Genomic DNA, 12981 nt, shown 5'->3' with positions numbered 1-12981 from the left:
GCAAACTCTTATTTATTTTAAATAATAATTTTACTAAAGAAATTGATGGCAATTTCATGGAAATTCAATTACCTAACATATGTTGCTTGCGCTTGTGATTTAATATCTATTTTTAGTATACTAAATCAAGATGATGAATTATTAATTGCGGTCGCATTGCACTCCCATAAATTAAATTAATGATAGAGTTAATGCTGCTATTATTCCGACCATAACTGTGTGTGTGCTAAATACTCTGGACCAAGACGCCCATGGGCAATGGCCACCCCAACTTGGATATGAAGCTGAAGCTATAGCTATAGCTTCCATAGCTTGGGGCCAGGTGAAAGTCATTTCACGCTGTGTGTAGCGCAAAAGATTAAAATAATAGCAGCGCGTAAATTAAACAGCCCGTTGGAGCCGAAGAGTAGGTGCCAGATGGGGATTTTCGGGGGATGAAAGGAGGGAAAAGGATACGGAGACCGAGGCGGAGAGCCATTGAAGTGGCAGTCATCGAGGAGCAGGACCTGCCACATTGCCACCTCATTCCCAGCATCCTTTTGTTTAGGGTTGCGGTCTGCGCTAAGACGCTTACCTGTCGCCACATCATCTCCCTCCTTGGCCACCCTTTCCCCTCTCCCCTCTCCTGGTCCCCCATTTCCGAACTCACCTCACCTGTCCTCCAGGACATTGCCAACATTGCGTTGTCAGCACTTCATTTTGATCCAACATGCCGCGTGCTTCACTTAATGCGACGACTGCCAGCAGCCTGCATTTCTAGGGGGGTTGGAATGCCATCCAGGGGTGGAGAAAAAAGGAAGAAAGGGGAGGGGAAGAAAGCTCGCTTCTTCATCATGCACATAACTACAAAGGCGGCTGCATTTCTTCGGCGCACGCAAAAAATTTCCAACAGGCGACTAAATTAAACAAAGAATTTGAAAACATTGGTATTTTTTTTAACCAAAACATACAATATAATGAGTACAACATAAAATATCTTTTCGTATCCTTTGTGTTTATTATATTTACAACTACACAACTACTACCACCGCAAAAATTTATATTTTCTGATATTCTGTTTATTATTAAGAGTGTTCGGACCTTGTACTATTTAGTGTAGTAAACAACCAAATATATATACCTAGTAGAGTGCGGAGACTTTAATCTTCTGCTCGAATCCAGTTTTCTACCGATAATTAAATGACATAAAATCAGATCAGCAAACATAGTGCAAGCGGTATTATATTTACCCTAGATACACTGGGGAACGTACAAATAGTTTTAAAATATTTTAAAGATAATATTATTTAAGTGGTTAATATTATTTATTTATTTATTTCTAGTGCGAATAAAAGACACGAAAAATGGCTTGGTACCTGGTTAATTAACGGTTCTATGCACCGTTATGTTCTCATCATATAATCACCTTGATTTCGATACTTTTGTCGCCTGGCAGCTGCTGCGCATTACACGTCACGAATGCGTGCGTATTGTGCACCCTGCAAAATACGTAGTGCAATGCGAAAGGATGGGAAACGAGGGTGCACACGGGTGATGTCCTGGCAAGGAAACGAGGGGCTCAGGATGCAGTGACGCAGTGATGGTTCGTTGGGCTGCTACCTTCGCTGAGTGTTTTGTGGCTTGTCTGTCCGCCTGTCCTGTCTTCCTCGCTCCGCTGCTCCTGACTGCTCCTGGATGCTGGCTCCTCTGCCTTCCAAGATCCTTTGCTGGCGAAGCTTGCTTAATGCTTAATGTTGCCAGCTTTCAGCTCTTTGTTCGCATTCGTGTCCTCAGTGTTCGTCGTCCTGTTTTTGTTATTACGGCAAGGTACTTTGCTTTTGTTCGATGAAACGTAAAAATAGCAACAAGCAACGAAAACTCATTTTTAGACAATGCCGCATAATTCCAACGCATCGGTGGCAAAGGATGGAGAAGAGGAAGAAAAGGCAACTGAATAAGATCCCAACGACTTTTTGTTGTAATGAGGTATTTCCGCTTTGCCGTTGCTGCTCATCTTCGCTTTATGCCTCTCTCTTTTATCGGTAAACTGAAAACAATTTCGATTCTTGGTGGTCAACTTTAATGGCTTGGCATAAAATGTAAAATTTTTATTCAGATTAGTGATAATATAATTTCATACCGTAACAAATCAACGAAATTTACTTTTTGAAACTAAATAAATTCACTTAATTAGCTGAGTTATCTAAGGTATATTACTTTCCAATTAAAAAATACTATTCAACTGGGCAAAACAAATCGGGGTACTGGCTCAAAAAGTTAGATCCTTGCTAAAACAAACCATCAAGTTCCTTATTTTTTCTGTGTATACCTTGCTTACATTTCGTTGCGTTTTCTGTACAAAAGCAACCTCAAGAACTTTCTTACGGACCGTCAGATTTTGTAATGAAAGTACTATGGATGCTGGCTTTAACCGTCTCTCTCCCTGATTTCAACCCCTACCACGTCGATTATTCAAGCGCAAAATTTGCGGTAATCTGCCGGCGGACAGCTTCCAGCATATGCAGAAAGTTTTCGCAGAGGAAACCCACGAACTGGAGTCCTGGAGTCCTGGAACCCGGGAATCACGCACTGCTTAAACTTTAACCCTTCCATGTTTGCTCGAATACATACACATACACACAACATCCTGGCTGGCACACACACACTTGTAAGAAGAACTGCTTTTTGGGTGTAGCCTGTTGCTGCCCAAAATGGCTGAGTGGTTTTTTTCCTGGTCATTTACGGCCATTTAGCCACATTTAAACAAGTCAACAATAAAGTCAAACATAAAGGGTTCTGCTTATTTTTCGAAAAGTTTTTCTGGGAGAGGGAACCCTAAAAAACCAATAACTGAATTACTTTTTAATGCAAACACCGGTCACGGTCTATATGATATTAAGAGGTTTCAAGTCTTTACTTTCTGTTTTCAACAAGCTAAAAAAATATATACAAAATGCTTAATTTTGATAGTTTCTTATAATATAAAATCCTTTAAAATGTTATGGGTTTTACGTTAGATTTATCAAGGGGTAAACCTACAGTAAGTTTTACACTTTAGTTTCAAGAGTAAGCAACCATTTTCGACTTTCAAAAAATGTTTTTATTTTTACCAAACTTAATTTAAGCACTTAAGCCATACACTTACTTCTACCATTCTCCTTGAAATCGAAATTCAAAAGTCGGCTTTCATATCAAGGCCAGAAATCCAAGCGCCTGACCCGAATTCATTAACTAAATGCTCCTCCCAAAATCACTTCTCTCGCAAGGAAATCTCTCTACTAAAGCGTTCAGCCGAGCACTTCATATGCCATTTAATAATGATTAAGTACTCGAAAGCGATGAGCTCGTGTATTTCAGGGGACTGAGGTGGGGGAAAGGCAAATGAGTGCGGGTAAATGGAGCGCCTTATTCGAATGTCATCAAAATCATCATCACCACCAGGAGACGGGCCTCCCGAACCGAACCGAACCGAACTGTTGACGCATTTTGGTTTCAGGCCTCATTAGCGCCGGGAGTTGGCTCGAAAGGTAAGTCAAGTCGGCCTTCGACGGGCCTCTCAAATTGTGTCAGCATCAGGTGTCAATTTTAATTTACTGCTCCGAGCCGGGTTGTCATCTCTGATGTTTGTTTGCCTTGAGGTTGATGAGGTGCTGGGATGGTGGAGTAAATCGAGAATGAGGATGGAAATGGAAATGGGTACGGGATGCTAACCCATATTTTGGTGGCTTGCGGTTGCTGCGGTAATTTCGGTTTTGTGGCTTAAGGATATACCGAAACTCATTGAAGCTCTCGACTCGAGCTCAACAATTTCATCACAGATGAAAGAGGTCTCCAGCCATCCTCATTGATATGCAGCCCCAATTCGCAGCCTCGACATATAGCAATAATTGAGCGCTTAGCTCAAATGGTCGCAAAAAACCGCTCGCTAATGGAGCATTTTGCATATGCGATGAACAACGCTGCGCATGCTAATCCGCAAAAACCTATTCTGGAATGTCAAAGGGGTCTATGAAATACCTTCAGAAATTGGTTCAGGTTTTTAATTTCTTCAGATTTTTAATTCATGTTATAAAAGCAGTTGATCTGAAATCTGAAATAAAGAGGTCATAAAATTGTTCTTCCCAAGACTTTTAATTGGAAGCTGTTAATTTGACTAAAAACCTCCATATTAAAAAGCAATTTTTTGTAATTTCTTATACGTTTAATGCATCACAAGTTTGGGGGTTTCGAGGAAAATAAAAACCAAACCATGAGCCAAGCTCACGGGGTAATATTCTCCTTTTAGTTCACAATCAGTTGGTTTACTTCTTCAGCAGCAGAGGAGCGGCAGCGGCTGCGACGTAGGGACGGGCCAAGTAGGGCGAGCTGTAGGCCAGGGGGGAGGTGTAGGCGGCGGCGTAGGGGGCGGCGAAGCGGGTGTAGGGAGCGGTGTAGGCAGCGGCCAAAGGAGGAGCAATGGGAGCGGTGTAAGCGGCGGCAACTGGAGCGGTATAGGCGGCGGCCAGAGGAGCGGCAATGGGGGCGGTGTAGGCGGCGGGGAAGGCGGCACTGTGGGCCACCGTGTTGGCGGTGTAGCTGGAGGCGTAGGGCGCCACGTAGGCGGCACTGCCCACCACAGCCGGAGCGGTATAAGCCAGAGGAGCGGCGGCCAGAGGAGCCACGATTCCGGGCTTGGCAGCAGCCACAGCCACAACAGCGAAGAAGATAGCAGCCTGAAAAGTGAAAAAGTTTTGGATTTAAAAACTAAGCTCACAAATGAATACAAGTAGTTATGTTTCAAAGTAGATTAGCTCTTGAATTTTTCGTTTTAATTTTCTTTAAGGAGTTTGATTTCACAATTATTATTTTGGATAAATAATGAGCAGAAAATTAAAATGTTTAAAAGCTTTGTTAAATGCTTGTCGGAATGCTCTTACAAATTATTTTAAGTGCGACTTTAAATTCACATAAATCTTTTTATTCTTAAACAAACTAAACTTGATCTTTTGTACTTACGAATTTGAACATGTTGATGGTTGGTTTTGGGTTTGTCACTTGGTGGATGGCCAATTGGTTTGTGATGTCCAACAGAGAGCTGCACGGCTCTTTTATAGCCACTTACACTTTCCGAGCTGCTTGGCAATGCGGATCACGCTCTCAGATCAGCCATCGATGGCTGCCAAGTCAACGACTTTCGATTGACGTTGCGCATGCGCAATTCTTGGCTTGGATCGCTAGCTACTGTGTTGTTATTTCTCTTTTTTTTTTAGTTTTCGTGGTCTAGACCTGGCCATGTCTTATTTTGGTGCGTGCCTGAACGTCCGTTACTTAGATTCACTCGGCGATTTGTCCCTGACCTTGGTGCCTGCAGTGGGTTTACAATTTAATAGGTCCATCGGGTTTAACCGCCACCGAAAAGGTAGCAACAGCTAAAAAGACTGATTTATGGATCAATAAGTGTTATTCCAACGCGTCATCAGGAAACTATTAGTTTATTCCGCTCCATTGGCGTCTGCCTATTTTACAAAGTCCACAATGCATCCGGCTAATCACAGTCTAATAATCCGCTCTTACCGCCGATAGAAATTAATTAATAAATGTCGCAAATTGCGGGCAAAGAGCTTAAATCTCACTAATTAGAAATATCGAGTGCAGGCTGCCGTGTGTGGCAAAGCACACGTTGTAAGGACCCAACAACCACCCAGTTCCACATACTCCTTGGCAGGCTTTCCGGGCACATATATGGTACCCGTATCCTGATGATCCTGCAGTGGCAGTCTCACACTTGAAAAAGTGTTGAAGCGTGAATTTTGCTTAAAAATGCCAATTACGCGAATTCAGCAATGCAATGGATTGGTGAATGGTGGGCATGGATTGGGAGGAAGGGGGATTGGAAAGAATCTCTGCTCAAAAGGGTGGCAACTTCAAGGGGGGTGAGTTACAGTTACACAGAAAAAAACACTAAGCATATTCATGTATCTCAAAATAGTCTAATAAAATAGTATAAATAACGAAAAAAGAATATAAATACTTTTGTCTGATTATAAATGTTCCCTATCTTTTACTAAAAAACAAAATGTTTTTATTGCATTGTATTTTTGCATTTGTATTAGACAAAAATATAAATATACTACATATATGCGTTTCGTCATAAATCTGTATATATCAATATATCAAACCATTAAATTTCAAGTAAATTTTCTCCTTTTCACATGGATATTTAAAAAATTTTATTTTGTGTGGAAACATATTGCACTTTTTTGGAGTACAACAAATTGTTGCGAGTTCTCCTTTCGGTTTGCTTGCCAGCCACAGCTGATGATGATGTTGCTGGCGAAGGATTTGGCGCGCATCCTGCCGCCTCCTTTGCTCCTTTGCTCCTTTTGTGCGGCTCAAGTGTTTGCCATGTGCCTGTGCATACGAGCCAGTCTATTGGCGGTGCAGCGGGAATCTTCATGGATGGGAGTCTACTAAATGCACAATCACGCTGACGCTGCCTCGAATCGAAAACTGCTGCGGCAACCGCAGGCGGCAAACATATTTGTTTTGACACTTGACTTCCCTCCCGGCCACCGGCTGCTGCTTTCATTGTCAAGTTTGCGGCGAGGACTTGCTACTGAAATTATTATATTGGTTAATCCGCCTAAAAGCTTTGATGGCACTTCCACCACCCCCACCACCACCGCCCGTCGAACTCTCTGTTAGCCATTTCAAGTGCAGGGCCCGCAACTCTCGAGTGGCCCAAATGGGGGAGCGTATCAAAGAGCAATCCCCAATCCCCCGGGAGCCAGGAGCCGGGGATGATGTATACGGATCCGCGACTGCCGGCAAGTAATTAAAAAGCAAGAAATTTCCACAAAAAGTCGCGCACAAAAATTCGCTCCGTTTGACAGGGACAAAAAGCTTGGGACGAGGACTTCAAAACCAAAAGAAGTGAGCTCGGAACTGTTCTCGAATTTGAGGTATGCTTATCTTAATAAATAACACAATTCACAGGAATATTTATAATAATATTTGTCGACCTTAAAAAATATTTATTTAAATTTGGTGAGCTGGGAACTGTTCTCGAATTTGAGATATGCTTATTTTAATAAATAATACAATTCACAGGAATATTTATAATAATATTTGTCAATCTTAAAAAATATTTTTTTAAATTTGGTGAGCTGGGAACTGTTCTCGAATTTGAGATATGCTTATTTTAATAAATAATACAATTCACAGGAATATTTATAATAATATTTGTCGATCTTAAAAAATATATATTTCAATTTGGAACTAGTAGCTAAAGTTAATATTAAATTTCCAAAGCCTAGAAATGCTGGAAACCTGGAAGTAAAAAGTAAATCCTGTTTATACATTAACAAGAATTTATAAGAAAACAATATACATACTATATTATTTTTAATCAGAAATTCAAAAGTAATACAACTGCTAATAATATATAACCACTTTGTTATGTTACATAAATAGTTCAAACCAACTTTATAAATCTTATTATTTTAGCAAGTAGTGATAGCTTAACACTTGGTTAGACAACCAAACCCTTTTAATTACGAAGCGACCCCGAGAACACAAATTCATTGCAGGGCAGCTCCAAGGAACTTTGAACAAGTTGCGTGAAATATTCGCGGCACTTTTGCTTTTTTCTGCCCACTCCGTGGCCCGAGTTGAGTTTATTGCCGTAATAAAGGCGCAACTGCCTCTGACTTGGCCGGGGTTATGTCTGCATCAGCAGCAGGAGCAGAATCAGGATCTGGGGGCGGCGGTGGCAGTGCAAAGAGGGCGTGGCAGCAGCTGTGCGTGCGCGTTAATGCGTCGTTTAAGTGCCGTAAAAAGCGAACGGCACACATGACACACCACCGCACCTCGGCAAAGGCCTAAGCCGTATCCGTATCCAGGGGCCCTCATCAGGATGAAGTCTATTAAAAATTTCTGGTTTGAATTCGTCTACGAAATTCCTGCGACATTTGAAAGCAGCGAAATAAAGAAGGGGCGGCCGCCTTTAAGTGGTTTCCACAAATTATTCATGGGAACAAAGAGTTTTCATGGGTGCGGGGAATGGTAAATGGCAAATGCGAAATGGGAATGTGAAAAAGCACCGAAAAGCTTGTCACGGGTGGCAGAAAGTTTTTAATATTCTGCCGGGGTACCATTTGAATGTGGGCTCCAGCAAATTAAAACATTTAACTTCTGTCTAACTTCCTAAGAATAATTGCAGCTAAGGTTTTAATTTCAAAGAGTTATAATTTTATTGAACTTTGCTTTCAATTAAGTAAAAGGTATATATAAAGTTAACACTTTTTTATGATAAGGTTGAATTTACGGATTTACCTACATATTACATATAGTTTTTAGTGAGTGAAGAGCACACAATCTATAATATATCAGAATACCCTCTGTTATTACTTCTTCATTTAATTTCTAGTTCCTGAATAATTCAGGTATCCATGGTACATCTTCCGTTATGGGGAAAAGCAACCCCTCAAGTGGGATTCTGCGATCATAATTGGTTTACGGCCTTTGATCCGCCTTGTGGGCCGACGCATTTCAATTACCCAGCCCGCGGTTACAAAGTCAATTCGAATTAGGCCCGGCACGTGCCAACCGTGCGTGTGCACCAACAAAGGCTGTGGATTCACTCGAATCGGATCGGATCGAATCGGGTAGGAGAGGTTCGCATTGGCCGGATTGGCCCACTAAACTGGAACGGAGTCAAAGACTTTGAGCTGCGATGTCACCGCTGTCAGCGATGCCAGCTGCATGGCAAAGCGCGGCCTTCGTGTCCAAGTGGCTTTGGCCACTATAAAAGCCACCCAACGCGATCAACTCAACATCAAACCAAGCTCTCAGCTTCAAGTAGTCACAACTACCAAACAAACCAACCCAAACAATCAACATGAAATTCGTAAGTGCCTTCGAGGGCTTCACTTTTGAGGACCAACTAATTAAGGAGTATTTTGTATTTTGAACCACAGTTCGCCGTCTGCTTCTTCGCTGTTGTGGCTGTGGCTGCTGCCAAGCCCGGAATCGTGGCTCCTCTGGCCGCCGCTCCTCTGGCTTATACCGCTCCGGCTGTGGTGGGCAGTGCCGCCTACGTGGCGCCCTACGCCTCCAGCTACACCGCCAACACGGTGGCCCACAGTGCCGCCTTCCCCGCCGCCTACACCGCCCCCATTGCCGCTCCTCTGGCCGCCGCCTATACCGCTCCAGTTGCCGCCGCTTACTCCGCTCCCATCGCTGCCGCCTACGCCGCCCCAGCTGCCTACACCGCTGCCTATACCGCTCCCGTTGCCGCCGCCTACACCGCCCCCATCGCCCGCTACGCTGCCGCTCCCTCGCCGCCCCTGTGGCAGCTGCCTACACCGCCCCCATTGCCGCAGCCGCCGCTCCCGTTCTCCTCAAGAAGTAAATAGGACATTTGTGCAACCCATCTTGACCGATTTGTGTAAATAAAGAATTGTACATACCAACGAATTCAAGAACCTTTTGTCTTTGTGCAAGTTTTCACACTGAAAAACTTTAATGAATTTAGTTAGTTTTCTAGGAAAATTAAGGAAGTACAGCAGAATTTGAAATGTTATATTGATTGGAACATATAATATTTTAAACATTTATTTGCAAAACTTATCAATAATATATAATGCATTAATTTTATTTTGAGTGAAGAAGCTTGTTTCTTTTTTAGCACATAATTTTCATTTATTTTTATTTATTTATTTAGCCTTAATTTTTATATTTCATCTATCAGATTTTAAATTAATTTAAGAATTTCGAAAGTATGTATAAGTTGCACTACGAGTCTCGAAGCACTGACTTTGCTTTTCTCTAAATGAATGCTAAGCTTTGTAAAGAAAATTGTTATTTCTCAGAGGCTTTGTATAACATAAAATATGTAGTTAATTTTTAGTGTACTACTTCCTCCGACCGCTATGCAATTTTCCCGAACAAAATGGACTCCTTTGGCTTTGAGCAGTGATGGGGAGCAATTTGTACTTGGCTTTTTCCACTCGGTTCGGTTCAGCGTGGTTCTTATCGAAAGCCGGGCATCTGGGGTCCCCTTTCCTTTTCCGCGATTTTCCTCCATCGGCACCTAGGCGGCAAGTCTGCGCTTTGCCTTGGCCAGGATTAAACTTTCCATTTAAAAGGATTTCTTTTCTATATGAAATATGCTTCCTTTCAGCATTTCCTGCGCGTTCCCTTTCCTTTTTTTCCGCATTTCCTCTTTTCCCCTTTTCCCACTCTATTTTTTTTCGCCCATCCGCAGCCAGCGGCTCCAGTCAAGTTTTCTGCTTGACTTTGTCCTGCGCGTTGAAAGGCCCGAGTGGAGCCTTCTGCCCCCCGGCGGCATCCTCCTGCTGCTCCTTATCATAACTTTGGCATCGCCCCTCGTCCCTCGTTCCCCATCCCCGTCGCTCAGGTGGTAAATGCCAAGTAGTTGTAAAGTTTGCTACCTAAGCGGAAAAGGCTAGTAAAATCCACGAAGGGGAAAGTCGGCCGAGGGGAAAATGGCTGCTCCATTTTCGCAAGTTCTCGCAACAGATAGCGTCCAAATTTAATGACCTTTTATTCAATAAAACTGCGTTGAGCTCCGGCAACTTTTTGCCTTTCCATGTTGAATATTACTTGTTGTCGCCCTATCGTGTTTGTCATCCGTTTTTTATATATTTTTTGTCCGCTTTTTGTTGGCCAAAAGTTGTCAAAGGTAAGCGAAAATATGATAAGCAGGAAGGCAAGTTTGTGGAAAGGATTTTGTTCGCATAATGAGCAAAACTTTGGGACTTCATAAAAAATGGTTTTACTTATTATTTGATATTTTTATTGCCAAGATTCAATAAAACACGAATTAAAAAAAAGACATTTGCTGCACAAAAGAATCTTTGGACTAAGTTTCAAATTGACCCAATTAAAAGAGCATAAATTATAAGATGTCGAACCAAAAACAGATTCCTTGAAATAAAATTACATTTTTTATTCACCCGTTTTATTATCCTTTAGCCTTTCAAATAAAATCGTTCAGCTTAATTCCAAGCGACCCCAAAATAAATCCTTTGCAAATTAAGGGAGCTTAACCCTTCGTTAATTCCCCGAAAAAGTCAAAGTGAAGCTATTTTGATTGCCATCGGTGTGTTTGTGGCAATTGGCAACCGATGTTTGTATGGCAACTGGCGAAGCAATAAAACCGGGCAAATGAAATTTGTATTCACTTTATATAATTTTGACGATTTTTCAAATCAAATACACACTCGCCAACACACACACACACACACATACGGAGCGTACATACATCGTTTGAAGCATACATATGTTAGAAAGATTCCCTTTTTCGAAACGAACACAATCATGTGCAAACGTGTTTTTCAAATGGATTACATGAATAAAAGATTTATACACGTAAGGTAAATCAGTAGCGGGTTACCAAGATACTCACCAACATCCTGCCCGGAATACTTTTGCTCCTTGCTCCTGCCTCCTTTTTCTGCCCCGCCCTCAACTTTCTGCCCGCCCACAACTCCCTATTCCCAACTGAAGACGTGCAAGTGAAAATATGCGCAGATGTAAGCAAATTTGAGGAACGAGCGAAGGGAAGGGAAGGAAAACCCAAATGGAAAATCCCACAGAACCTGGCTGAAGGTAGATGATGCCTCTTGCCATTTATTGATTTGTTTATCATTTTATGTATTTATGCCGCTTTGATTTCAGGCGCCAAATCGAATCAAGCGCGAGGGAAAATAAAACATTACCAGCAGGATTTATTCCGAGCACAGAAAAACGGCAAAGCGGCAAACAAAATATTCACAGCTAGGTTTGCGAACTTTACGTTTTCGTTTCGTACTTTTAATTTGTTTAAGTATCTTTGAGCTTTCGGTAAGTTCGATGCTTTGTTCAGATGCGGGATTATTATGTTTTTATTTCTTTACATTCTTTATTCCTTTATATGGTATTTGAAAAGAGAACAAGAAATTGTTAGCCAATGTAAAAATGTTATTTTATCATAAAAAAATCACTGATCACATGGAATCCTTTAAATTGAATACAAATCACTTAATTAATGGTTTATTTCATATGAAATGTTATCGCACTCCTTAATCAAATTGCACAGCTTCTGAAATGCTTAGCACTGTAAATTTAGTAGAAAACCCTACACAATTGAATATTAAGGTAGGCCAGCTGAGGGGCGAACAGCATCAGGCAACATCGGATTCATCGCCTTAGATACGGGTAATAGGGATACGTGGCGTATGCGCCATAAACCGGTGAATACGCATACGCCGCGTAGGCCGGATAGCTGGCATAGGCCGGATAGTAGGCGGCGGAAGGACTAAGCCAAGTGCCACCCACTCCCACGCCCACTCCCAATGCCGATCCGGTGGCATAACTCACTGGCGTCGTGACCAGCAGCTGGGGCTTCGCCTGGCTCAGGACCGCGAGCAATGCGAGCTGGCAGGATAATTGATACGTTTTGAGATATCCACATAAATATCCGGAGTCCGGACGCAGCACGCGGATGGCACACTCACCATCAAGACCTTGACCAACATGGCTCCCTTTCGATTACTGCTCCTCCTTGGGCTGCCTTTGGGTACGAAATTCAAAATTTAACTGCTCGATTGGTCCGGTTAGTCAATCATATTTATAGCCTTTGGATGCCGGATGGCATGGGACTGGCCAAGAGAATCGCCGAGAATCGGGGAGAGAGCCGGAGAAGTTTCGCCATCATTAATATTGCTAGACCTGAGCGCGCTGAGTGGCATAAATTATATTCTTAATGCTGTTCGAAATTGCTGAGAAAGAATAAATACCAGGGAACGGCCAATAAAAAACTTAAATTGATCAAATTCAGAATACTCTATGGGTTATAAAAAGGCGATTAAAAAGTGATTAGGATAGGAGTAATTTTTGAATAATGATGAACAAAAATGGAATACCCAAGTGATTGGTTTCAAGTGGCTCATGAGATCCTTTCGATTTTTGAAATATCAGCTTAATTAACTTTTATTCCATTTATTACACATTAAAACC

The 12981-nt window shown here is 42.0% G+C and overlaps 3 protein-coding genes and 1 long non-coding RNA gene across 5 annotated transcripts; 1 reads left to right on the top strand and 3 right to left on the bottom strand.

Annotated features, from left to right (window-relative positions):
• Positions 1 to 4186: 4186 nt before the first annotated feature.
• LOC108088960 (vitelline membrane protein Vm26Ab) lies at positions 4187 to 5021 on the bottom strand. The gene is made up of 2 exons (XM_017186978.1): positions 4975 to 5021; positions 4187 to 4691 (listed from the first exon to the last, which is right to left on the bottom strand). The coding sequence occupies exons 1-2, from the start codon at positions 4984 to 4986 to the stop codon at positions 4281 to 4283; spliced, it is 423 nt and encodes a 140-aa protein (XP_017042467.1). The 5' UTR covers positions 4987 to 5021; the 3' UTR covers positions 4187 to 4280.
• A 1150-nt stretch (positions 5022 to 6171) lies between these two features.
• On the bottom strand, positions 6172 to 9535 carry LOC108088952. 2 transcript variants are annotated; one of them, XR_001771254.1, is made up of 2 exons: positions 9429 to 9535; positions 6172 to 6571 (listed from the first exon to the last, which is right to left on the bottom strand). It is a non-coding gene; the product is annotated as an uncharacterized LOC108088952 (long non-coding RNA). The 2 variants fall into 2 exon arrangements; XR_001771255.1 differs by having other exon boundaries at positions 6172 to 6574; positions 9429 to 9522.
• On the top strand, positions 8730 to 9370 carry LOC108088951 (cuticle protein 16.5). Its single transcript, XM_017186972.2, is given in 3 exon segments — positions 8730 to 8866; positions 8937 to 9294; positions 9297 to 9370. Coding segments are annotated over 3 exon segments (441 nt in total). The 5' UTR covers positions 8730 to 8857.
• Positions 9536 to 11849: 2314 nt separating the features above from the next.
• On the bottom strand, positions 11850 to 12827 carry LOC108088953. Its single transcript, XM_017186974.2, has 3 exons — positions 12762 to 12827; positions 12480 to 12702; positions 11850 to 12399 (listed from the first exon to the last, which is right to left on the bottom strand). Exons 2-3 carry the CDS (start codon positions 12498 to 12500, stop codon positions 12163 to 12165), a joined length of 258 nt encoding a protein of 85 aa, XP_017042463.1. The 5' UTR covers positions 12501 to 12702; positions 12762 to 12827; the 3' UTR covers positions 11850 to 12162.
• Between the last annotated feature and the right edge of the window lie 154 nt (positions 12828 to 12981).

This window comes from Drosophila ficusphila, unplaced genomic scaffold, assembly GCF_018152265.1.
Source record: "Drosophila ficusphila isolate 14025-0441.05 unplaced genomic scaffold, ASM1815226v1 contig_106, whole genome shotgun sequence".
Lineage (NCBI taxonomy): Eukaryota > Metazoa > Arthropoda > Insecta > Diptera > Drosophilidae > Drosophila > Drosophila ficusphila.
Note: the sequence above shows the minus strand (reverse complement) of the source record. Positions and strands in the feature narration are given on the sequence as shown.

Coding starts and splice junctions, on each gene's coding strand:
- LOC108088953 (XM_017186974.2), bottom strand. CDS start 12,500: ATGTTGGTCAAGGTCTTGATG. Junction 12,400..12,479: donor TGTTGGTCAAGGTCTTGATG/GTGAGTGTGCCA, acceptor TTATCCTGCCAG/CTCGCATTGCTCGCGGTCCT.